Genomic DNA, 22,377 nt, shown 5'->3' with positions numbered 1-22,377 from the left:
GCATCACTAGAGGGGAAACAGGAAAGGAAAAAGTTACGTGTGCAGCAGCTCTGTGACTTCTACCGCAGCCTTTTGTTTTTAACCCTGACTCCCTCTGCACCTACAGAACATCTGCTGCCTCTCAGGGTTTCCGTGCTGCCTTCCTACCAGGGAAGGAGCTGCAGCCCCAGCCCTGCTGTGATGACACATCAGCTTGAGTCTCCCTGAGGCGTGCGGTGCCTTCCCCCAGTGCTGTAATGGGGTTTGTTTCACTGCCCCAGCCCCAGCTCTGTCATCCTCCTTGTTTTGCTTCCAGCAGACTCAGAACTGCTTTCTCAAGGTGCTTGCCTGGCTGGAATAGCCCTCATATGCATCAGGTCCTGAGGCACACGGGTTCCCATTGCAGGGTGTTAAAGAAGGGTGGGGGATGGTGTTAAATAAAGAGGGCGAGATGGGGGAGAGGATGGAGGGGATCCTCAGCCAGTTTGGTGGGTGTCCTGACCTGGAGTGTCCTGTGGGTGGGGGCAGCTGGGGGCTTTGGGGCCCATTGGAGTCCCATCCAGTCCAACCCTGCTGTGATTCCATGGTTCTGTAATCTTTGAGTCCCCTCCAACCCAGCCATGCCGTGTTGGGTCTGTGATCCTTAACGTCCCTTCCTGCCCAGCCATGCCATGTTGGGTCTGTGATCCTTAACGTCCCTTCCTGCCCAGCCATGCCGTGTTTCCGTGGCTCTGCAGCCCTTCCCCACTCAGTTACAGCTCGCTGTGGCTGCAGCGTGTTCCCAGCAGCGCTGTTAACGGCAGCTCCTCTTGGGGCTGAGGGGAGCTGTGTTAATGGGCACAATGTCAGCCATCAAACGCTGTCGGCGCTGCCTGCTGCGTTCCTTCCAGCCGTCTTTGATACAGGCGGGCAAATAGAGCAGCGACAAACAGAGGGGAAAAAAAAGCAGCAACCTGACGATCTAAATTTAGTCCTTTTCTTTCCTACGAAGCGGTTTTGAAAGTGTGAGGGTGGAGGAGGGACGGAGTTCATGGGAAACCTTTTGTCTGCAGACGGAATGGATGGGGAGAGGAACGCGCCTTCCCTCCTTCCCTCCTTCCCTCCTTCCAGGGCGTTTGAATGTTCATTCTGAGCGGAGGGACTCGCATTGAGCTCCCGGTGGCTGCAGAGCAGCGCCCGCATCCCACGTCGGGTTTCACTGCGCGTCCCGAGCGGGGCGGAGAGGTCGGATGCTGAAAGCCGGAGCTTTGCTGCACCGACTGGGCTGCAGCCCCGGCTCGTGCTGTTTGTCGGGGCGCTGCTGAGGGTGTTTTGCAGCCCGTTAGCAGCGCTGTGCCGGCCCGGCTGTGCACGCGGGGACGGCGATGCAGCAGCGGCGGTTTCCTGCGGGTGGAGGTGGGGAGCGCTGCGTCCGCACAGCGCAGGGCACGGCGTGGGGGGCGGCGGGGTGACAGCACCGCGTGGGGGCCGGTGTCGGTAACGGGGTGATGGAGCTGGCGGGGATGCGGTACCCGAGCGGGGGACGGTTGCCATGGAGACAACAGGAGCATCCCCGGTGCTGAGTCCTAAACATAATGGGCACAGGATGGGGATGGCTGCGGTCCCGGCCCACCCGTTGGTGGTGGTGGGGAGCCGAGGGGAGCTGTGGGGCTGCAGCCCCTCTTGTGGCACAGCCGTCGCGTTCCCTACAGCTCCTTTATGGGGGCGGAGGGCAGTGCGGTGCTGTCTGCTGCAGGGACGGAGCGTCGCCTCTTATTTTTAGCACGGAGCTGAAGAGAAGCCCTCGATCCGCGTGCTCTGCAAACCCCCCTCACTGCCTGCAGCTGCCGAGAGCTGACGGAGGCTGAGAGCAGCAGTGGGGACGTGACACCCAGTCACAGCAAAAAGCCCGTTTCCCAGAAGCACCCTGCATTCATCCCGGTTGTTTCTTCCGTGCTGAGGGATGGGAAGGCAGAAGTTGTTTTGCTTCCCAGCCGGGAGGCAGCGCGTCTCAGCACGGAGCTCGTTGCCGTGGTGTTAAAGCGTCGCTCCCCATCCCTGCAGTGTCTGCTGTCCCCCCAGTCGTTCTGCACACACACACACAGCTCCCATTTGAGCCCCTCTGCTTCAAAGCAGCTCCTGCAGTGAGTGGTGCTGAGGGCTGACCACGAAGTGCAATTTCCAAGTCAAATGAAAGCCCGGCTCTGCCGGTCCGGTCTGACCAGATTTATAGACATCTTTCATTACCTCTCCCCAAAGAAAGCATCCCATTTAGCAAATGGCAGCCTGGGATGGATTGTTGTGAGCGGCAGGTTGGGGCTGTGTGTCCCATCACAGGTTTGGGATGGAGCCGTCGTGCTCCCGAGGAACAAAGCTGTTATTAAGGTGGCGCTGTGGGCTGGGATGGGGGCAGTGCTGTGAGCTGCGCCCCACTGCCTGCCTGCACTGCTGCACTCAGTGCCAGGCCTAAGGCTGAAGAGAATCCACTTGAGATTCAAAGTGTGTTTTGAGCAGGGATGAAGGACATGGAGTGGATGCTTGTGCCTCTGTTTGGGCATCCTCTGGCAGCATCTCGAGTCTCTGGTGAGGATGAGTGCTCCCAAGGGGACACAGAGGTGCTTCCCTGCGAGTCGGAGCTGGGAGGGATGGAGCTCAGAGCTGATTTCCCACAGGAAAGGGCTGAAGTGTTTCACTCTGTGCTGGGTTTTCATCTCTGCTGATGGAGCAGATTTGGCTCCTGGCACCGAATTCCTTTTGTAGATGTGACCTCATTGCTCTGTGAGCTGCTGCTGGTTCTGCTGAAGCCATTGCTTGAGTGACCAGAATGGAGGATGTTGACTGCAGGCATAGGCTTAATTTAGGTTTTAATGGTCATTTTTGGATCAGTCGTCTTTAAATCCCCCCCATGGAGCGGCCAGCACTGGAGAGGTGCGATCCCAGCCCTGGGGTTCAGGAGGAGGCAGCCTGGAATACAGGCAGGCAGTGGGCAGCTCGTCCTCTTTGGGTTTCTTCTCCTTTGGGTCATGCAGGTGAAGGGATGCTGGAGGCTGAAGCAGCAATTACTTGAGCAGTCAGCGCTGGGGTAGATTTTCTCAAGCAGGGAGATGCTGGCCCACCTTCATCCCCAACCCAACCCCATCCCTCTTTCATCATCTTCAACCCATCCCATCCCCATCCTCATCCCCAACCCAGTGCCTCCCCAGCCCAACCCAACCCATCCTGTCCCCAACCCAACTCAACCCAACCCATCCTGTCCCCAACCCAACTCAACCCAACCCATTCCCATCCCCAACCCAACCTATCCCCATTCCGATCCCCAACCTATCCCATCCCCTGCCCTCCCATCCCACCCCACTCCATCCTTCTCCATCTCCCTCCTCCCTGGGGCTTCAGATCCATCTGGGGTTACTGGAAGCCTTTTCCTCCACGCTCCAACCTTTGCATTCAGAAGTTGGGTTAGGAAGCTGGGCTGATGCTCTTTAATATCCTCATCAGTGAGAACCCGTGGCCATGTTATGGGTGTTCTGTTTGTGCTCTGAACCAGTGCTCAGAATCACTAATGGGAGGAAGGCAGCGTGGTTGGGAAGGGAGGATCGTGACAGCAACAGCAGAAAAGTGCTCTCTGATTTATGGAGCCCACCGTTCAGCCCTGCAGCTCACAGACACACATCTGTGTCACCAAACCAGCCTCCTCAGGTTGCACTGGGGGGCACTCTGTGGTCCCGGAGGTAACCAAAGCTCTTGCAATGTCTGAGCGCATGTCCTGCCTTGGGATGGGGATTCCTTTCCCATGGTGGCTGTTGTGCCATGAAGCTCTTTGGCTCAGCCCACACCTCCATCCTATCTCCTGGCTGCAGTGGCCCTTCAGGACACACAGAGGGAACAAAGAGTGAATCCATTAGCAGTGGAGGCCTTTGGCTTTGCAGCTCATTTCTCCCCATTCACCGCGTCGTTGTTTAATTTATTGCAGGGAGAAATGAGGCAGATTTAACTCTGCTGAGCCCAGAGCGGGGAGCTGCCTGCAGGAGGGGGCAGTTCTGCTCAGCAGCAGTGAAATGAGTGGATACAGAGCACTGGAGCCGGAGCTGGTTGCTGTGTGAATGGCTGCAGCTGCGCTGGATGCAGCACGTTGCTCAGAGCCAGGTGCAGAGCTGCTGATTTCTCCTCTGAAGTGCAGAGGAATAAGTCAGGGGGAGGCAAAGCAGAAAGAGATCAGCCTTAAAGAAGGGAGCAGCCTGTGGGAGCTGCTCTCATGTGGGGTGAATGAAGCAACGAGAGCAAAGCGCAGCAGAAGTGCCAGCCCTGTGTTTGGGATGGCAGCCTCAGAGCCTTTCACTTAGCACTGATCCCCACAGCTCCATCCTCTCCTCTCCTCTCCTCTCCTCTCCTCTCCTCTCCTCTCCTCTCCTCTCCTCTCCTCTCCTCTCCTCTCCTCTCCTCTCCTCTCCTCTCCTCTCCTCTCCTCTCCTCTCCTCTCCTCTCCTCTCCTCTCCTCTCCTCTCCTCTCCTCTCCTCTCCTCTCCTCTCCCTCTTCCCCTCTCTCCCCTTTCTCTTTCCTTTTCTCCCTTCCCCTTTTTCCTCCTCTCCACTTCCCCCTTTCCCCTCTTCCCCTTCTTTGTTTTCCCTTTATCTCTTTCCCCCTTCTCCCTCCCCCCCCTCCTTTCCCCCACAGCCTCTTTACGCTGTTCTCACATCCCTTGAAGCTTTCACTAATTTCTCTCTTTTTTTGCACATTTTTCTTCTTATTATTATTTCTCCCCATTAACTGACAGGGACGAGGGATTGAGAATTGAGGTTTTCAGATCAGCTCTGGAAATAGATGGTGCTGAGCCCGGCCGTGTGAGGTCACAGCTGGGAGGGCAGCATCTCGTGTTGGTGCAGAGGGGCGTCCCCACGGCTCAGGGCTGCGGTTCCAATGGGAACATCCCCGGGGTTATGTGGGGTTTTACACAGCTCTGGGCGCTGTGGGGTTATGTGGGGTACGGGGATTGGCTGCACTCAGCGCATGGGCTGGGATGCTGGGTGCCCGGTTGCCATGGTGATGTGAGCCGGGATGCTGAAGGCACCGCTCCATCAAAGGGCAGCGGGGGATGGCGATCCTACAATCCTACAGAGCTGTGGGAGCCCCGCGCTGGGTTTGACCCCATAGCTGTGTGTGCCCATCCCGGGGCTGCAGCTCCTGCTCCCCACCCCCACCCAGCAATGGGAGCGGAGCTGTGGGGGCTGTGCTGCTGTCCCGGGGTGTGCAGCACCATCAGCTGCTTCAGAAAACCCCCATCCCCGTGTTGGTGTGGGAGGCTCACAGCCCAGTGACACACAGTGACCCACAGTCACGCTCTGCACCACCCGAACCCCCCCCCCCAATCCCTGCAGGAGGGGAACGGTGCCCACTGAAGGAATTTCTTCTGGAATTTCTGCATCCCTTAACCATGGGGCTCCCAGGGAAGTGGGGGTGCCCCATCCATGGCAATGCCAGTGGCTGTGGATGAGACTTTGAGGTCCCTTCCAACCTGACTGTGTTGTGGTTTTATGGGTCTGTGGTCTTCAAGGTCCCTTTCAACTCAACCCAACCCAACACAACCCAGTGTAACCCAACCAAACTCAATGTAGCCCAACCCAACTCAGCTCAACCCAATGTAACCCAACTCAACCCAACCCAATGTAACCCAACTCAATGTAACCCAACTCAACCCAACTCAACCCAACCCAATGTAACCCAACCTGACTCAGCCCAACCCAATGTAACCCAACCCAACTCAATGTAACCCAATGTAACCCAACTCAACCCAACCCAACCCAATGTAACCCAACCCAACTCAACCCAACCCAACTTAATGTAACCCAACCCTACTCAACCCAACCCAATGTAACCCAACTCAACCCAACCCAACTCAATGTAACCCAACCCTACTCAACCCAACCCAACCCAATGTAACCCAACCTGACCCAACCATGCCATGATCCCATGTTCCTGTGACCTTTAAGGTCCTTTTCAACCCAACCATCCATGGCTCAGTGAACTCTAAACCAACATCTCAGGAGGGACGTGGCCATCAGGAGCCCCCGAGCTGGATCTGCAGCGTTCAGCCCTGCTGGGTGCTGGCAAGGAGCTGCTGGGACGGGACACGCTCAGTGCTGCTCATCCCGCGCAGGATGGAGCTGTGATGTCTGTGATGTCAGAGCCAGGAACTCACTCTGCCTTCATCTTCCTGAGTGCTCCCCATTATTGTCGTGCTGCTGCATTTCCGATGCTGCTCTCGCCCCATCCAAGGGCAGGGGCTGGATCCCATTTCTGGCACGGCGGTTTCCCATCAGAAAGGCAGCACTGGGCCGTTTTGTGTTCGATTGCACCGAAGCCAGAAGCTGGTTGGGGGCTGTTCCTCACATCTCAGAGTGGCTGAGAGTTGGGGAGGCCGTTGGGTGCCGGAGCTGCACCCCGTGGATGTGCTGATCTTCCTCCTGTTGGAGCACATGAAATAGCGGCGCTGCCTGCGGCAACGGGCCCTTTGTTTGCTGCGGGCTGCTTTGCAGATGAGATGCCCTGGGAATTCCCTGCTTTTCATCCCGCTGAGCAGCTTCAGCGAACGCTTCGTAAGGGATCGATGGCTGCGGGCTTTGAAGCGGGGCAGGAGCGAGGCAGAGCCTTCACGTCAAGCGCTCTGGGGATCGTTCTGCTGCTGGGAGCGGGGCCGGGGACGCCGTCCTGCCCCGGGTCGTTGTCCTGCAGCCCCACGCGTGCTGGGAGGAGATACAGCCCCGGCCCCACACGGCTGAACTGTGCCCACACGGACCCCAGAAGGTGAAGGGCTGCTCCTGTGTGACACGCAGCCCCTTCGGAGCCTCAGCTTTTCTCTGGGCTGTTGGGGCTGGGGTTGGACCGGAGGATCTCGGGGGTCTCCCCTGCCCTGCTTGGCTCTGTCTGACCCCCCCACCCCGTCCTTTAGTGGCCTCAGCCCTGCGGGGCTTGGGGAGCATCTCCCCGCTTGTGGTAAAGCCCGGTTGGGTCTCCGAGCTCCGGGATGACGCGGCTCCTTTTGCTGCTGGATGCCGACCCGCAGCCCGTCCTGCCCCACGTGCTCAGCGCTCCCCGCAGCCCCGCAAGAGGCGGCGGTGCCGGTGCGTGACGTGGGGAGCTCCGCGCTCAGCGAGTCCCGTTAAGACGCGCTAAGAATAGCGGCCTAAGCGGGATTGGGGCCGCGGTGCGCGGAGCTCCCGCACGGCTCCGGGTCGGGCTGCGTGCTGACGGCTGTCCCTTAGCACTGACTGCTGTCCCTTTGCACTGACTGCTGTCCCTTTACTCTGACTGCTGTCCCTTTGCACTGACTGCTGTCCCTTTGCTCTGACTGCTGTCCCTTTGCACTGACTGCTGTCCCTTAGCACTGACTGCTGTCCCTTTGCTCTGACTGCTGTCCCTTTGCTCTGACTGCTGTCCCTTTGCACTGACTGCTGTCCCTTAGCACTGACTGCTGTCCCTTTACTCTGACTGCTGTCCCTTTGCACTGACTGCTGTCCCTTTGCTCTGACTGCTGTCCCTTTGCACTGACGTCTGTCCCTTTGCTTTGCAGCGAGAAGCGCGCTCTGCGCGTCAGCGTGGCCCACCCGGTGCAATGCAGCCTGCACGGCAGGAAATGCTCCGTCTCCGTGGAGACGCGGATCGACCAATCGCAGCCGGATTTCACCAAGCATCGCTCCGGGTTCGTCCTCTCCGTGCCGGGCAAATAGCGGCCCTGCGACCCCCGGCAGCGGCGCGGAGCCGTCGGGGAGCAGCGATCGCCCGCCCCGCAGCCCGGCCGGAACGTGGGGCCCGTTTGGAAGCGGGTCGCCGGCCGCCCCCGGCGCTCGGAGCCGAACAGACCCGGATTCGGGAGCGGCTCTGCGGCTCGGCGCGGCCGCTCGTGGGTCGGGACGATGGGAAGCGCTTCTGAATTCGCCCCCCCCGCCTCCCCCCACCCCAAAGCATTTATGGTACCGATGCCCTCCCTGCCCCCTCATGGCGATGCCTTAACTCGGTTCGGTCCTCCGGAGGACCCAAAGACGGCGCCGCGGTCCGGCAGCGCGGAGCAGCGGGAGGGCTCTGCTGCCCTCTTGGCCGGGGCTCCCGGTGCACGCGGCTGTGTGAGCTCTCCGTGCCGGTTCTGCCTTAATTCCTCCCCCCTCCCGGGTCGCTCCACGCGGCCTTCGTGTGCTGCGTGGCACCGCCGCGGCTCCCACGGGCCGCCCCGCAGCCGCTCCCGGCACTGCCGGTCAGGCCGGGACTCGCAGCGCGACGGCGGAGCTCAGAGATGCCAGCAGAGCCCGGAGCCGCGGGGCAGCGCCGGACACAACGCCGGACACAACGCCGGACACAACGCCGCCCACCCCGCAGCCCTCAGCCCCCGACCCCCAGCCCCTCCGCAGCGGGACCCGCAGCCCCCCCCGGCGCTGCCCCCCTTTGCGCTCCGGGCCCGTTTTGTGCCCCGCTCCTCCGCGCTGCTGCGGCCGGCGGGGAATCGCGGGGAGGAGATTCGAGATGCTGCGGGATGGCCGCGATGTCCGGCACGAGACGTTCTGTATGAAAGGCAGCATCTGGTCCGGCTCTGGTTTTATATATATATATATATATATAATATAAAGTATATCGATACGGTCCCGCTTTGTTCCCAACGGCTGAGAGCCGCTTCTGCGCCGCGTTGGGGCGAAGCCTTAAAGGAGCCGTGGCTGAACCGGCGGCGCGATGCAGCAAAGCCTCGTTTATTTCAGTCGCGTTTTTCAAGCCAGGTCGATCATTTGAACGCATAAAAGAGCCACAAAAAAGGGACCCTCCGTGTCACCAACGGGCGACCCCCGGCACGGGGAGGAGCGGCGCCGTGTGATGGAGGCTGCGATGGATGCGGTGATGGATGCAGTGATGGATGCAGTGATGGATGCAGTGATGGATGCAGTGATGGATGCAGTGATGATGGATGCAGTGATGGATGCAGTGATGGATGCAGTGATGGTGGATGCAGTGATGGTGGATGCAGTGATGGATGCTGCAGTGGATGCTGCAGTGGATGCTCAGTGCGTTTTATTTCATCAGCACAGTACAAAAATAAATAAAAATAAGGGGTTTGGGGGGGGATGGGGGTTTTGTTTTTAGGGGGGGGGGCATTAAATTACAGGCACCCGGGGCGCCGGGACACGTTGTGTCGGGTCGGAAACCACACGCACGTACAAACGCACTGTACACACACATACAAAAAGGAGACGAAGATATAAATTAAGGACGAAACCCACCAAAGGCCCGACGGATCGACGGGGAAATTGCACTAAAAAAAAACGGACACGGGGGGGGGGGCGGCGGCTCCCGCTGTGCGGCGGGTGGGGGGTGGGAAAGGGGGGATGGAGAAGGGGGGGATGGAGAAGGGGGGGGGGTCGGTTGGCGCTGCGGCCCCAAATCCGGCCTTGGGGGGATTTTTGTTGTTTTGTGAGCGGTTCTTTTTTTTTTTTTTCCGTGTTTTTGGATTTTTTTCCTTTTTTTTTTTTCCTTTTTTTTCGATTTTTTGTTCCGTTTTCTCTGAATTCCCGAAGACACAAAAAACTGCTCCGACGGCTGCATGCGCGACACCACTGTCAAAGCAACGATGAGAGGAGGGAGGATGGGGATGGGGGTTCGGGGTTGGGGGGGCAGGTTGGTTGGCGGCGGCTCCCCGGCGGTTGGGGTCTGTCCGATAGCAGCAGCGCCCGGATACCGGCCCGGAGCTCCATCCAACGGCCCCGGCTCAGCTCGATGGGATCGAGGCGTTTCACAGCGACGCGCCCCAAACCCGCAGCCACCGCCGTGGGGTCGGAGCTGGGGAAGCGGTGGTGGAGGGAGGGGGGGGCAGCGAGGAAGGGGGGCCGGGGGTCGGGGGTCGGGGGTCGGCCGCCCGCCTCCAGGGGACGCGGATGGGGCGGCGCGGGGGGTCACGGAGCGGAGCTCCCCCACCGCAACCCTCCGTCGGAGTCGCTTCAACGGGGATAATTCGGCGGGGCGACGCGGCCCCCTCCGGCGGGGTCGCCTCAAAGGGAACCGTCGGCGGGACGAGGAGACCCCCCCCCCCCCAAACCTCCTCCTCCGGGGGTCGCCTCGAAGAGGACAAGGGACGGGGCGACGGGAGCCCTCCGCGGGGACAACGGGCGGGGTGAGGGGACCCCTCCAGCGGAGTCACCTCGGCGCTCGGGGCGGCGCGGGGTTCACCGGTCGAGCCCGATGAGCAGCCGGCCCTTCTCCTCCGCGCCGCTCTCCTTCTTGAGGTCGGCGAAGACCTGCGTGAAGAAGTGGGGGTCGGCGTTGACCTGCAGCATCTTGGGGCTCATGAGGTCGATGATGGAGAGGCAGCGGTCCCAGAAGGCCTCCTTACAGCTCTCCACCAGGAAGGGCTTCAGCGGGTAGGAGATCTCGTTGCCCATGTAGGAGTAGGAGAGGTACAGGCAGGTGAGCAGCACCGCCTGCAGTTCGTGGTCGCTGCCCACCTCGGCCGAGATGACGTCGCGGCACAGCATGTAGAGGAACACCACGTTGGCCGGCGTGATGAAGCCCTGGTCCTGCCAGCCCTGCAGCAGCAGCGAGCGGTCCACGGAGCGCAGCCACAGCACCGGGTCGGTGGGCGACAGGTGCTTCAGGCGGTAGCAGCGGCGGCACAGGAACTCGCCCAGGCAGCGCAGCAGTTCGCTGGTGGACGCCTGGACCACCACGCGGCGCGGGGTGGCGGCGGCGGCGGCGGCGGCGGCGGCGGCGGGACCCCCGGGGGGGATCTTCTGAGCCGGGGGGAGCGCGGCGGCGGAGGAGGAGGAGGAGGAGGAGGGCGGCGGGGGCGCGAAGGTGGCGAGGTTGGCGCAGGAGAGCGACTTCTTCAGGTTCTCGTTGTTGAGGTGGGTGACGTTGCTCTGGTAGCCGCCGTTGGGCTGCACCTTCTTGGAGCTTTTCTTCTTGGCCGAGACGGCGGCGATGCGCTTCCAGGGCAGCACGGAGATGAGCGAGTGCCGCTTCAGGCCCTTCTCCTTGGCGTTCTTGCTGTTCTGCACCGCCGTGTAATGCCCCACCGTGGCCGTCCCGTCCTCGAACAGCGGGGCCTTCCGGTAGCTCGGCGACAGCGACAGCACCGTGCCCATGGCGCCGGCCGCCCGCCGGGCCCCGCCGCCCGCCCCGGCCCCGGCCCCGGCCCCGGCCCCGCTCCGCCGCCGCCGCTCAGCGCCGCGCTCAGCCCCGCCCCTCCGCCCCTCCGCTCCGCGCGCTCCCGCCGGCGCAGTGCGCGCCCCCGCGCCCGCCCCGCCCCTCCCCGCGTCGCCACGTGCGTCCGGCGCGCCGGCGGGGAAAAAGGGGAGGGCGCGCGCCGAAGCCACGCCCACTCGGAACCGCGCCTCCCCGCCGGGCGGAGCTTTGGCCACGCCCCCAAGACGCGTTTTGGCCACGCCCCCAAGATGAGCTTTGGCCACGCCCCCATCAGCGCCGAACGGAACCGGGCCGGAACCAGAAGCGCAGAGCGAGCAGCTCCCACCGCCCCCAGCGAGATGGAACCGAGAGAAAACCGACCCCAAAGCAAAAACCAGCTCCTTTATTGGAACTCATCTGAACATCAGATAACGGAGCCGGGCGGCCGCGGTGCCCAAAACCCGCACAGCAACCGGGGGGGGATGAGGAGTAAAGGGGGGGGGGGGCGGTGTGGGGCAGCCAGCACCGCACAGCGGCTGCGGGACCGACGATGGGGGGGGGGGGGGGGGGGTCGTGATTCCCCCCATGTGCAGCGCGGGGGCGGAGCTGGCGGCACCAACGGCCCCAGCGGCTCCCGGGGGGGGATTAAAAACGTCCCGAGCGCAAAACGGAACCGAACGGGTCGATCTGGGCTCCGCGCTGCGGGGCGGGGCCGGGCCGGGGGGGCACCGAGCCGTGCGGCCCGGCTGAGCCGTGCTGCCCCCCCACACCTATGTCAGCTTCTTGGCTTTGTTGTACAGCGAATCCACCACTTTGCTCATGTTCTGGATCGTCTCCAGGGCGGCTTCGTACGTTTTGTCCACGGGGGGTTCGTCGAAGATGATGAGAACTCCTTCACCCTGATCCAGGATCCCTGCGGGGAGCAGAACCGGCCCCAGCCATCAGCCCACAGGGCCGGGCAGCACTCGGCCCCATTAAGCGCCCATTAAGGAGCAATGAACGGCAGCGCCCATTAAGGAGCAATGAACGGCTTGGGTTATTTCCCCCCCATCAATAACACACAGGGGAGCCCGGTGGGGCCTCACCGTGGAACTTCTTGTCCAGGATCATCTGGGACAGTTTCCTTTCCACGTCCGCCTGGAAGTGAAACACATGGATGACAGAAAACTCATGTCAGCCCAAACGGCACCAACACTGCGCTGAGCTGAGCCCTGCAGAGGGGCTGCAGCCCCCCCAGGCCCACCCTTACCTTGGACAGCTTGATGAGGCCCGAGATGTGCTCCATCTGTAGGAGAAACGGCACAGCTCTGCTATGGGCAAGGCTTCCCCACAGGGCCCAGCCCCACAGCGTGCAGGGCCCAGCCCCACAGCGTGCAGGGCCCAGCCCCACAGCGTGCAGGGCCCAGCCCCACAGCGTGCAGGGCCCAGCCCCACAGCGTGCAGGGCCCAGCCCCACAGCGTGCAGGGCCCAGCCCCACAGCGTGCAGGGCCCAGCCCCACAGCGTGCAGGGCCCCCCAACCTCACCCCCTGTCCCACACAGCTGCAGCCTCAGCCCTGCCCTACCGTCACTGACTGTCAGTGAGGGGCAGCAGGTTGCAGAGCTCCCCCCCCCTTGGAGCACTGGCTGGGCACAGACCTGCACTCTGGAGAAGGGCTCGATGACTCTGATCAGGTTCTGCTCCAATAAGTTATCGTACAGCTTGGCCAAGTGAGTGTTAATGATGGGGTCGTCCCGGAGCTCCACTTTATAGTCTGTCAGCGCCTACAGAAGGGTAAAGCTGTGAGCACAGTGAGCCCCAGAGGGGCAGGAGCTCCGTGTGCTCAGCGCTGCCCTCACCTTCTCAAAGTCCGCCAGCGAGCGGTTCTTGCTGGCCTGAGCCACACACTTCAGTGCTTCTGTCTGCAGGGGGAGCAGGTGGGTCAGCAGGGGGACAGACAGGGGGGGCCCAGCTGCACCAAAGGGGCTGCGGGTTGGGATGATGCTCACAGCGGAGCTCCTACCTGCCGCCCTGCGTAGCGCAGCGCCAACTTGCCGCTCACCAGCGCCTGCACGTCCTCGGGGCTGCGGGAGGGAAGCAGCACTGACCCACGGCTGCGGCCCCACGCGGCCCCGACCCACGGCTCCCCTCCATCCCGGCACCACGTACGTACGCGTTGAGCATGATCTTGCAGAGCAGCATGTACTTGAGGGCCGTGATGGCTTTGGGGTTGTCGATGGAGTCGTAGCCCTCAAACGCCTCGTAGAAATACGAGTAGGCCGTCTTCCAGTCCTTCTCCTCCGCTGCGTGGATGATCCCTGGGCGAGGGGGGGAGAAAGGAGGCAATGGGGGGCAAACAGGTGGTAATGGGGGGCAAACAGGTGGCAATGGGGGGCAAACTGGAGGCAATGGGGGGCAAACAGGTGGCAATGGGGGGCAAACAGGTGGCAATGGGGGGCAAACTGGAGGCAATGGGGGGCAATGGGGGCCCACAGCCCCCATGGAGCAGAGCACGGTGCTGTGCCGAGCCCCCTGCAGTACCTGACTGCATGTCCAGCGCGGCCTGCAGCTTGGGGGGGCAATAGATGGCGTTGGCCGTGGTGCGTGCGGAGGTGAGCGCCGCCCTGGCCTTGGGCAGGTTGCTGAGCGCGTGGTACGTTTTGCTCTCCAGCAGCTGCACCTCCACCAGCAGAGCTTTGTCGTCCATCTTCTTCAGCTCCCGGAGCAGCTGGGAACCTGCGCGGGGATGGACGAGCTCCAGCAGATCCAGCAGCAACGCGGCCCCACGGAGGAGCACCCGGAGCACCCGGCGTCGGTCCGAGGCAGCACCGGGGCAGCCCCGCAGAGCGCTCAGAGCCGCTGCTGCCGCCCAGCGGACACTCACCGAGCTGCAGCGCCTCCTGGTACCGCTTGGTGTCGAAGTACAGCGAGACCAGCCGGGCCTGCGGGCACAAAACGAGCACGGGAGGAGGGTGGGCTCACACGGGGCTCACACGGCAGCGCTCCGAGCCGCGCTGGGTTCAGCCCCGGCCGGGGAAAGGCGCCGTGGGATGCGCTGAAACCAACAACCAACGTTGTTACCTCCAGAGCCTGGCGGAGGAACGTCCTCTTCTCTGACTTGGCCCATTCGATGCACTCCAAGCACAGATCCACCTGGTGGGGCACAAAGCAGCAGCTCTGGGTTCACTGACAGGCTGACAGCGCAGCACAGCCCACAGTGTGCTCATAGCACAGCACAGCTCACAGCACACACAGCACACACAGCACACACAGCACACACAGCACACACAGCACACACAGCACACACAGCACACACAGCACACACAGCACACACAGCACACACAGCACACACAGCACACACAGCACACACAGCACACACAGCACACACAGCACACACAGCACACACAGCACACACAGCACACACAGCACACACAGCACACACAGCACACACAGCACACACAGCACACACAGCACACACAGCACACACAGCACACACAGCACACACAGCACACACAGCACACACAGCACACACAGCACACACAGCACACACAGCACACACAGCACACACAGCACACACAGCACACACAGCACACACAGCACACACAGCACACACAGCACACACAGCACACACAGCACACACAGCACACACAGCACACACAGCACACACAGCACACACAGCACACACAGCACACACAGCACACACAGCACACACAGCACACACAGCACACACAGCACACACAGCACACACAGCACACACAGCACACACAGCACACACAGCACACACAGCACACACAGCACACACAGCACACACAGCACACACAGCACACACAGCACACACAGCACACACAGCACACACAGCACACACAGCACACACAGCACACACAGCACACACAGCACACACAGCACACACAGCACACACAGCACACACAGCACACACAGCACACACAGCACACACAGCACACACAGCACACACAGCACACACAGCACACACAGCACACACAGCACACACAGCACACACAGCACACACAGCACACACAGCACACACAGCACACACAGCACACACAGCACACACAGCACACACAGCACACACAGCACACACAGCACACACAGCACACACAGCACACACAGCACACACAGCACACACAGCACACACAGCACACACAGCACACACAGCACACACAGCACACACAGCACACACAGCACACACAGCACCAGGGAGAGCCAAGGCCAGGCCTCCCCTGAGCCTCACAACCCCAAAGCAGCTGCTCACACACACACACACACACACACACACACGTGACTCTCAGGGGCCTTTCCTGACCCCCAGGACATCCCTTCCACGCTGCAATACCAAACTAAAGGCCCGGCCCTCCAAACTGCCCTGAATTGGGGCATTGCTGGCTTTGGTGTGGACGGGGAAGCTCTGGGTGCAGCAGCACAAAGCGAGCAGGGGACAACGACTGCGCTGCCAGCAGCTCGGTGGGACCCACATTACAAACAGCCACTCATGAAGCAGGTGAGGCCGGGAGCCTTTGTGTGCATCCTCACCTCGAGCAGGGAGCGCACCAGGCGGGCGGCCTTGGCCTTGCTGATGGAGTTCAGGAACGGCCGCACGTATTTCAGGAGCCCCCCCAGCTCTGCAGGGGAGAAAGCAGGACAGACACAGACACACAGCTCAGAACCAGGGCACAGCTCACCCTGCAACAACACCCGGGGGTCTTCTCTCCCCCCCCCACCTTTCCCAACTATCTGAATCAAAGCCCAACAGAAGCTGCTCCCCCCCCCCCCAGCACTGCTCAGCCAGAGCCACCCCCAATCCCAGAAGCTCCTTTGGGCTCCATGGGGCTCAGACCCCAAACAGCCCGAATCCCAGCACAGACCCCACAGGCACCCAATGGAGCTCCAAGGCATGCGACCCCCCCCCCCCCTCCCCAGCCTCCCTCATCCCCCCTCACCTTCTGCCTGCCCCGTCTTGGCCAGCAGTGAGCCCAGCTCCAGGATGCTCTGCTCCTTGACCTGCACCGCCTCCTCATCGTTCTCCTGCACGTCGCGTTTCACTGCACGAGAGCAGAGCAGCGCTGGAGGAGCAGCAGCTCACACAGAGCAGGGCTGCTGCAGCTCAGCACCGTGCTCAGCTGTGCCACTGCTCAGCACCAGCTGCAGCACACACAGCAGCACACACACAGCAGCACACACAGCAGCACACACACAGCAGCACACACAGCACACACACAGCAGCGCACACACAGCAGCGCACACACAGCAGCACACACAGCAGCACACACAGCAGCACACACAGCAGCACACACAGCAGCACACACAGCAGCACACACAGCAGCACACACAGCAGCACACACACAGCAGCACACACACAGCAGCACACACACAGCAGCACACACACACGCAGCACACACGCAGCACACACGCAGCACACACGCAGCAGCACACACGCAGCAGCACACACAGCAGCACACACACAGCAGCACACACACAGCAGCACACACACAGCAGCACACACACAGCAGCACACACACAGCAGCACACACACAGCAGCACACACACAGCAGCACACACACAGCAGCACACACACAGCAGCACACACACAGCAGCACACACAGCAGCACACACAGCACACACAGCACACACAGCAGCACACACAGCAGCACACACACAGCAGCACACACACAGCAGCACACACAGCAGCACACACAGCAGCACACACACAGCAGCACACACACAGCAGCACACACAGCAGCACACACACAGCACACACACAGCACACACACAGCACACACACAGCAGCACACACAGCAGCACACACAGCAGCACACACAGCAGCACACACAGCAGCACACACAGCAGCACACACAGCAGCACACACAGCAGCACACACACAGCAGCACACACACAGCAGCACACACACAGCAGCACACACACAGCAGCACACACACAGCAGCACACACACAGCAGCACACACACAGCAGCACACACACAGCAGCACACACACAGCAGCACACACGCAGCAGCACACACACAGCAGATCCCACACCCCCAGCCCACGTCTGGTGCTCCCCATCTCACACACCTTATCTCGTATCCCCAACCCACAGCCCATAAAGCACAGCCCGCATCACACTCTACCCCCCAACCCACACCCCATAACTCCTAACCCCCACCTCACATCCCTTACCGCACACTTTATGCCCCACACATCCCCTACCTCCCAACCCACACCCTGCATCTCACACCCCCAGCCCACACCCCGTGCTCCCTTATCCCACCCTCCACCCAACACCAAACCCCCCACACTCAGTAGGACCCCCCAGAGCCCCTCACACAGCACTGAGGGTGCTACAACTGCTGCCCCACAGCACCCACAGGGGGAGAAACCCATAAACTGCCCCTAACCCATACCCTATATGGGTCATTGCCCCTAACCCATAAACTATACGAGTCACTGCCCCTAACCCAAACCCTATATGAGTTACTGCCCCTAACCCATACCCTATATGGGTCATTCCCTCTAACCCATACCCTATATGGGTCACTTCCCCTAACCAACCCATACCCTATATGTCACTGCCCCTAACCCATACCCTATATGAGTTACTGCCCCAACCCATACCCTATATGAGTCATTCCCTCTAACCCATAAGCTATATGTCACTCCCCTTAACCCATACCCTACATCCCACACAGCCCTTATGTCACAGCCCCATAACTCACACCCCATATTCTACACCCTACACACCCCCTACCCTGTATCCAATACCTCACCCCACCCCCATTAACCATCACCCCCATTAACCATCACCCATCATCACCCCCATTAACCCCATTAACCCATCACCCCCATTAACCCCATTATTAACCCCATTAACCCCCCCCGCCCCGTTCCGGTCCCGCAGGCCGCACGGTGAGTCAGCAGCCGGCCGTGCCGCCGGCCGTACGAGGCGTGGATCGGCGCGGAGCGGCCGTTGTGGGCGCCGTGCGGGCCGTGTCTCACCGATGGAGTGCAGGATGCCGATGGACGCCTCGCGGTCGGTGGACAGCAGGGACTGCGCGCGCTGGAACTCCAACACCGCCGCCGCCGCCATCTTAGCCGCTCGCTTCGCTCCTCCTCACGGCCGGCGGCGGAAGCCACGCCCCCCTTAGGGACGCCCACTTCCGGTGCACGGGATGATGGGAGATGTAGTACTGATGGGGGCGGGGCCTGATGGGTGACACGCCCACTTCCGGCGCTGAGGGATGATGGGAGTTGTAGGACGGGGGCGGGGCGTCCCGGAGCAGAGTCCGTCCCACAGCGTGAATCCAACCCCATCCCCCATATCCCAACCCTATATCCCCTACATCCCACACCCCATCCCCCATATCCCAACCCTATATCCCCTACATCCCAACCCTATATCCCCTACATCCCAACCCCATCCCCTACATCCCACACCCCATCCCCTATATCCCAACCCCATCCCCTACATCCCACACCCCATCCCCTATATCCCAACCCCATCCCCTATATCCCAACCCTGTACCCTATATCCCAACCCTATACCCTATATCCCACACCCTATATCCCCTATATCCCAACCCTGTGCCCTATATCCCACACCCTATATCCCCTATATCCCAACCCTGTGCCCTATATCCCAACCCTATACCCTATATCCCAACCCTATATCCCCTATATCCCAACCCTATACCCTATATCCCACACCCCATCCCCTACATCCCACACCCCATCCCCTACATCCCACACCCCATCCCCTATATCCCAACCCTATACCCTACATCCCACATCCCATCCCCCATATCCCACATCCCATATCCTATATCCCACACCCCATCCCCTATATCCCACACCCCATCCCCTACATCCCACACCCCATCCCCTATATCCCAACCCTATACCCTACATCCTACATCCCATCCCCCATATCCCACATCCCATATCCTATATCCCACACCCCATCCCTCATATCCCACACCCCATCCCCTATATCCCACACCCCATCCCCTATATCCCAACCCTATACCCTATATCTCACACCCCATCCCCCATATCCCACACCCCATGCCCTACATCCCACACCCCATATCCCCACACACATACCCCATACTCCCCCCCCCATCACCCTCCCCGCTCTGTGGCTCTGCCCCACATCGCTCACCCCACAGCCGTGGGCCGCCCCCCAGCCCCGCTGCCCCCCCTGCCCCACACACCCCATCACACCCCACACACACACACACCCTACGGGGCGGGTCGCTGCTCTGAATGGGCGCAGCTCCAGAGAAGCCCCCAAAGTGCGATCGGGCATTTCGTAGCTCCACAAGTGACATTTGGGGTCGCAGCGCCCCACAGGTCAGGGCTGGGATCCCGGATCCGCACCGTCCATGGTGCGGGCGGCAGGGGGTGACACAGAGCAGGGCACGGAGCGGAGCAGCCCCGCAGTCCGGCACGGAGATCCCGATTTGGGGCGGAGGGAAATGGGGAGGGATGAGAGAAACGGGAGAGAAAGAGAAAGGAGGGGAGAAAAGAACGGGAATAAGGGGAGAAAAAGGAAAAGTGAGAAAAAGAAAAAGAGAAAATGGGAAAAAAAGGAGGGAAAATGAGGGAAAAAAAGGAAAAAAAAAAAGAAAAAAGAAAGAAAGAAAAAGAGAACTGGGAAAATAAAAGGAGAAGGAAGAGAAAGACAGGCAGGGCAGCAGCACCTCAAACAGCAACGGGAACCTCCATCAATGGGATCATCCATCAGTGGGAACCTCCATCAATGGGAACCTCCATCAATGGGAATCTCTATCAATGGGAATCTCTATCAATGGGGAAACATCCATGAGTGGGAACCTTCATCAGTGGGAACCTCCATCAATGGGATCATCCATCAGTGGGAATCTCTATCAATGGGGGAACCTTCATCAATAGGAACCTCCATCAGTGGGATCATCTATCTATGGGAACCTCCATCAGTGGGAACCTCCATCAATGGAACCCCCCTCATGGGAACCCGCATCAATGAGAACCTCCATCAATGGCATCATCCATCAATGGGAATCTCCACCAATGGGAACCTCCATTAGTGGGAATCTCTATCAATGGGGAAAACTCCATCAATGGGATCATCCGTCAATGGGAACCTTCATCAATGGGGAAACCTCCATCAATGGGAACCTCCATTAGTGGGAACCTCCATCAGTGGGAACATCCACCAATGGGAACCTTCATCAATGGTGAAACCTCCATCAATGGGATCATCCATCAGTGAGAACCTGCATCAATGGGAACCTCCAGTGCAGAGAAAGCCCGGTGATGGAAATGTCCGTAATAGGGAAACCTCCATCATGGGGAAACCCCAGATATGTGGAAACTGATGGAGGAACGTCCATCGTGGTGAGACCCCGCTGTGAAGAAGCCTCCATGATGGGGAACCTCCATGATGGGGAACCTCCATGATGGGGAACCTCCATCAGCAGGGAAGGCTCCCTCCGCTGTGGGGGAACCTCCGCTGCGGGGCAGCTTCTGCGGGGCAGAGCAGCACGGCGGCCATCAGCTCCTTGCGCACTCGCTCCTCTTTCTCCCCCCCAGCCGCTCTCCCCCCTGCAGCACCCCGCGCTCCCCCCCCGCCCTCCCGCGCCTCTTGAGCAATAACGCTGGGATTAATAAAGCCGCCGAGCCCGCCCCTAATGGGCTCCAGCTGCAAAAACATTCCCCGCATTCAGAGGCTGCTCTGTCTCCGGAGCTGCCGAGCGCTGCTCAGCCCCGGCCGAATTCCTGCCCCGGCCCCCGCGCCCTCCGCCCCGCGGGACAGCTGGGCCGGAAAAGCCAGCACGGATGGCTGCTGCGGGAGGGATGTGGGGCATGCGGGGTGTGGGGATGGGGGTGGGTGCTGCAGCACTGATGGGTGCAAGGAGGGGGGTGGGGTGCAGGGCCATCCATCCCACGTCCAGCTGCGCAATGTCCATGAATCCTGTGTCCATCATCCCATGTCCACACAATGCCCACCCATCCATCCATGTCCATCCATCCCATATACATCCATCCATATCCATCCATCCCATATCATCCATCCCATATCCACCCATCCCATATCCATCCATCCAGAGCCATCCATCCATATCCATCCATCCATATCCATCCATCCCATATCCATCCATCCATATCCATCCATCCATCCCATATCCACCCATATCCATATCCATCCATCCATATCCATCCATCCCATATCCATCCATCCATATCCATCCATCCATCCCATATCCATCCATCCCATATCCACCCATATCCATATCCATCCATCCCATATCCATCCATCCCATATCCATCCTTATCCATCCATCCATATCCATCCATCCCATATCCATCCATCCATATCCATCCATCCCATATCCATCCATCCCATATCCATCCATCCATATCCATCCATCCATATCCATCCATCCCATATCCATCCATCCATATCCATCCATCCCATATCCATCCATCCATATCCACCCATCCCATATCCATCCATCCATATCCACCCATCCCATATCCATCCATCCCATATCCATCCATCCCATATCCATCCATCCCATATCCATCCATCCATATCCATCTATCCATATCTATCCATCCATATCCATCCATCCCATATCCATCCATCCATATCCATCCATCCATATCCATCTATCCATATCCATCCATCCATATCCATCCAATATCCATCCATCCCATATCCATCCATCCCATATTCATCCATCCCATATCCATCCATCCCATATCCATCCATCCCATATTCATCCATCCCATATCCACCCATCCCATATCCATCCATCCCATATCCATCCATCCCATATCCATCCATCCCATATCCATCCATCCATATCCATCCATCCCATATCCACCCATCCCATATCCATCCATCCCATATCCATCCATCCCATATCCATCCATCCCATATCCATCCATCCCATATCCACCCATCCCATATCCATCCATCCCATATCCATCCATCCCATATCCATCCATCCCATATCCATCCATCCCATATCCATCCATCCATATCCATCTATCCATATCTATCCATCCATATCCATCCATCCCATATCCATCCATCCATATCCATCCATCCATATCCATCTATCCATATCCATCCATCCATATCCATCCAATATCCATCCATCCCATATCCATCCATCCCATATTCATCCATCCCATATCCATCCATCCCATATCCATCCATCCCATATTCATCCATCCCATATCCACCCATCCCATATCCATCCATCCCATATCCATCCATCCATATCCATCC

At 59.9% G+C, this 22,377-nt stretch overlaps 3 protein-coding genes across 3 annotated transcripts in view; 1 reads left to right on the top strand and 2 right to left on the bottom strand.

The window, feature by feature from the left end:
- MYO1D (myosin ID) overlaps positions 1-8,910 on the top strand; it is a 67,528-nt gene extending 58,618 nt beyond the window's left edge. The window contains exon 22 of the mRNA XM_072356396.1: positions 7,524-8,910. Within this exon, the coding sequence (XP_072212497.1) occupies positions 7,524-7,680 (157 nt within the window). The 3' untranslated portion in view covers positions 7,681-8,910. The remainder of the gene's footprint in view (positions 1-7,523) is intronic.
- A 79-nt stretch (positions 8,911-8,989) lies between these two features.
- Positions 8,990-11,131, bottom strand: CDK5R1 (cyclin dependent kinase 5 regulatory subunit 1). The gene has a single exon (XM_072356398.1). It carries the CDS (start codon positions 11,068-11,070, stop codon positions 10,153-10,155), a length of 918 nt encoding a protein of 305 aa, XP_072212499.1. The 5' UTR covers positions 11,071-11,131; the 3' UTR covers positions 8,990-10,152.
- Positions 11,132-11,725: 594 nt separating this feature from the next.
- PSMD11 (proteasome 26S subunit, non-ATPase 11) lies at positions 11,726-18,255 on the bottom strand. Its single transcript, XM_072356880.1, has 13 exons — positions 18,096-18,255; positions 16,045-16,146; positions 15,638-15,726; positions 14,171-14,242; positions 13,974-14,031; positions 13,631-13,825; positions 13,263-13,407; positions 13,113-13,173; positions 12,949-13,011; positions 12,748-12,873; positions 12,360-12,395; positions 12,196-12,247; positions 11,726-12,023 (listed from the first exon to the last, which is right to left on the bottom strand). The coding sequence occupies exons 1-13, from the start codon at positions 18,184-18,186 to the stop codon at positions 11,881-11,883; spliced, it is 1,233 nt and encodes a 410-aa protein (XP_072212981.1). The 5' UTR covers positions 18,187-18,255; the 3' UTR covers positions 11,726-11,880.
- Positions 18,256-22,377: the final 4,122 nt, after the last annotated feature.

This window comes from Excalfactoria chinensis, chromosome 24 (genome assembly GCF_039878825.1).
Source record: "Excalfactoria chinensis isolate bCotChi1 chromosome 24, bCotChi1.hap2, whole genome shotgun sequence".
Lineage (NCBI taxonomy): Eukaryota > Metazoa > Chordata > Aves > Galliformes > Phasianidae > Excalfactoria > Excalfactoria chinensis.
This window is presented reverse-complemented; position numbering and strand designations above follow the sequence as displayed.

Coding starts and splice junctions, on each gene's coding strand:
- CDK5R1 (XM_072356398.1), bottom strand. CDS start 11,070: ATGGGCACGGTGCTGTCGCTGTCGCCGAGCTACCGGAAGGCCCCGCTG.
- PSMD11 (XM_072356880.1), bottom strand. CDS start 18,186: ATGGCGGCGGCGGCGGTGTTGGAGTTCCAGCGCGCGCAGTCCCTGCTG. Junction 13,826..13,973: donor CCAGGAGGCGCTGCAGCTCG/GTGAGTGTCCGC, acceptor ATCCCCGCGCAG/GTTCCCAGCTGCTCCGGGAG. Junction 12,396..12,747: donor AGCCCTTCTCCAGAGTGCAG/GTCTGTGCCCAG, acceptor TTTCTCCTACAG/ATGGAGCACATCTCGGGCCT.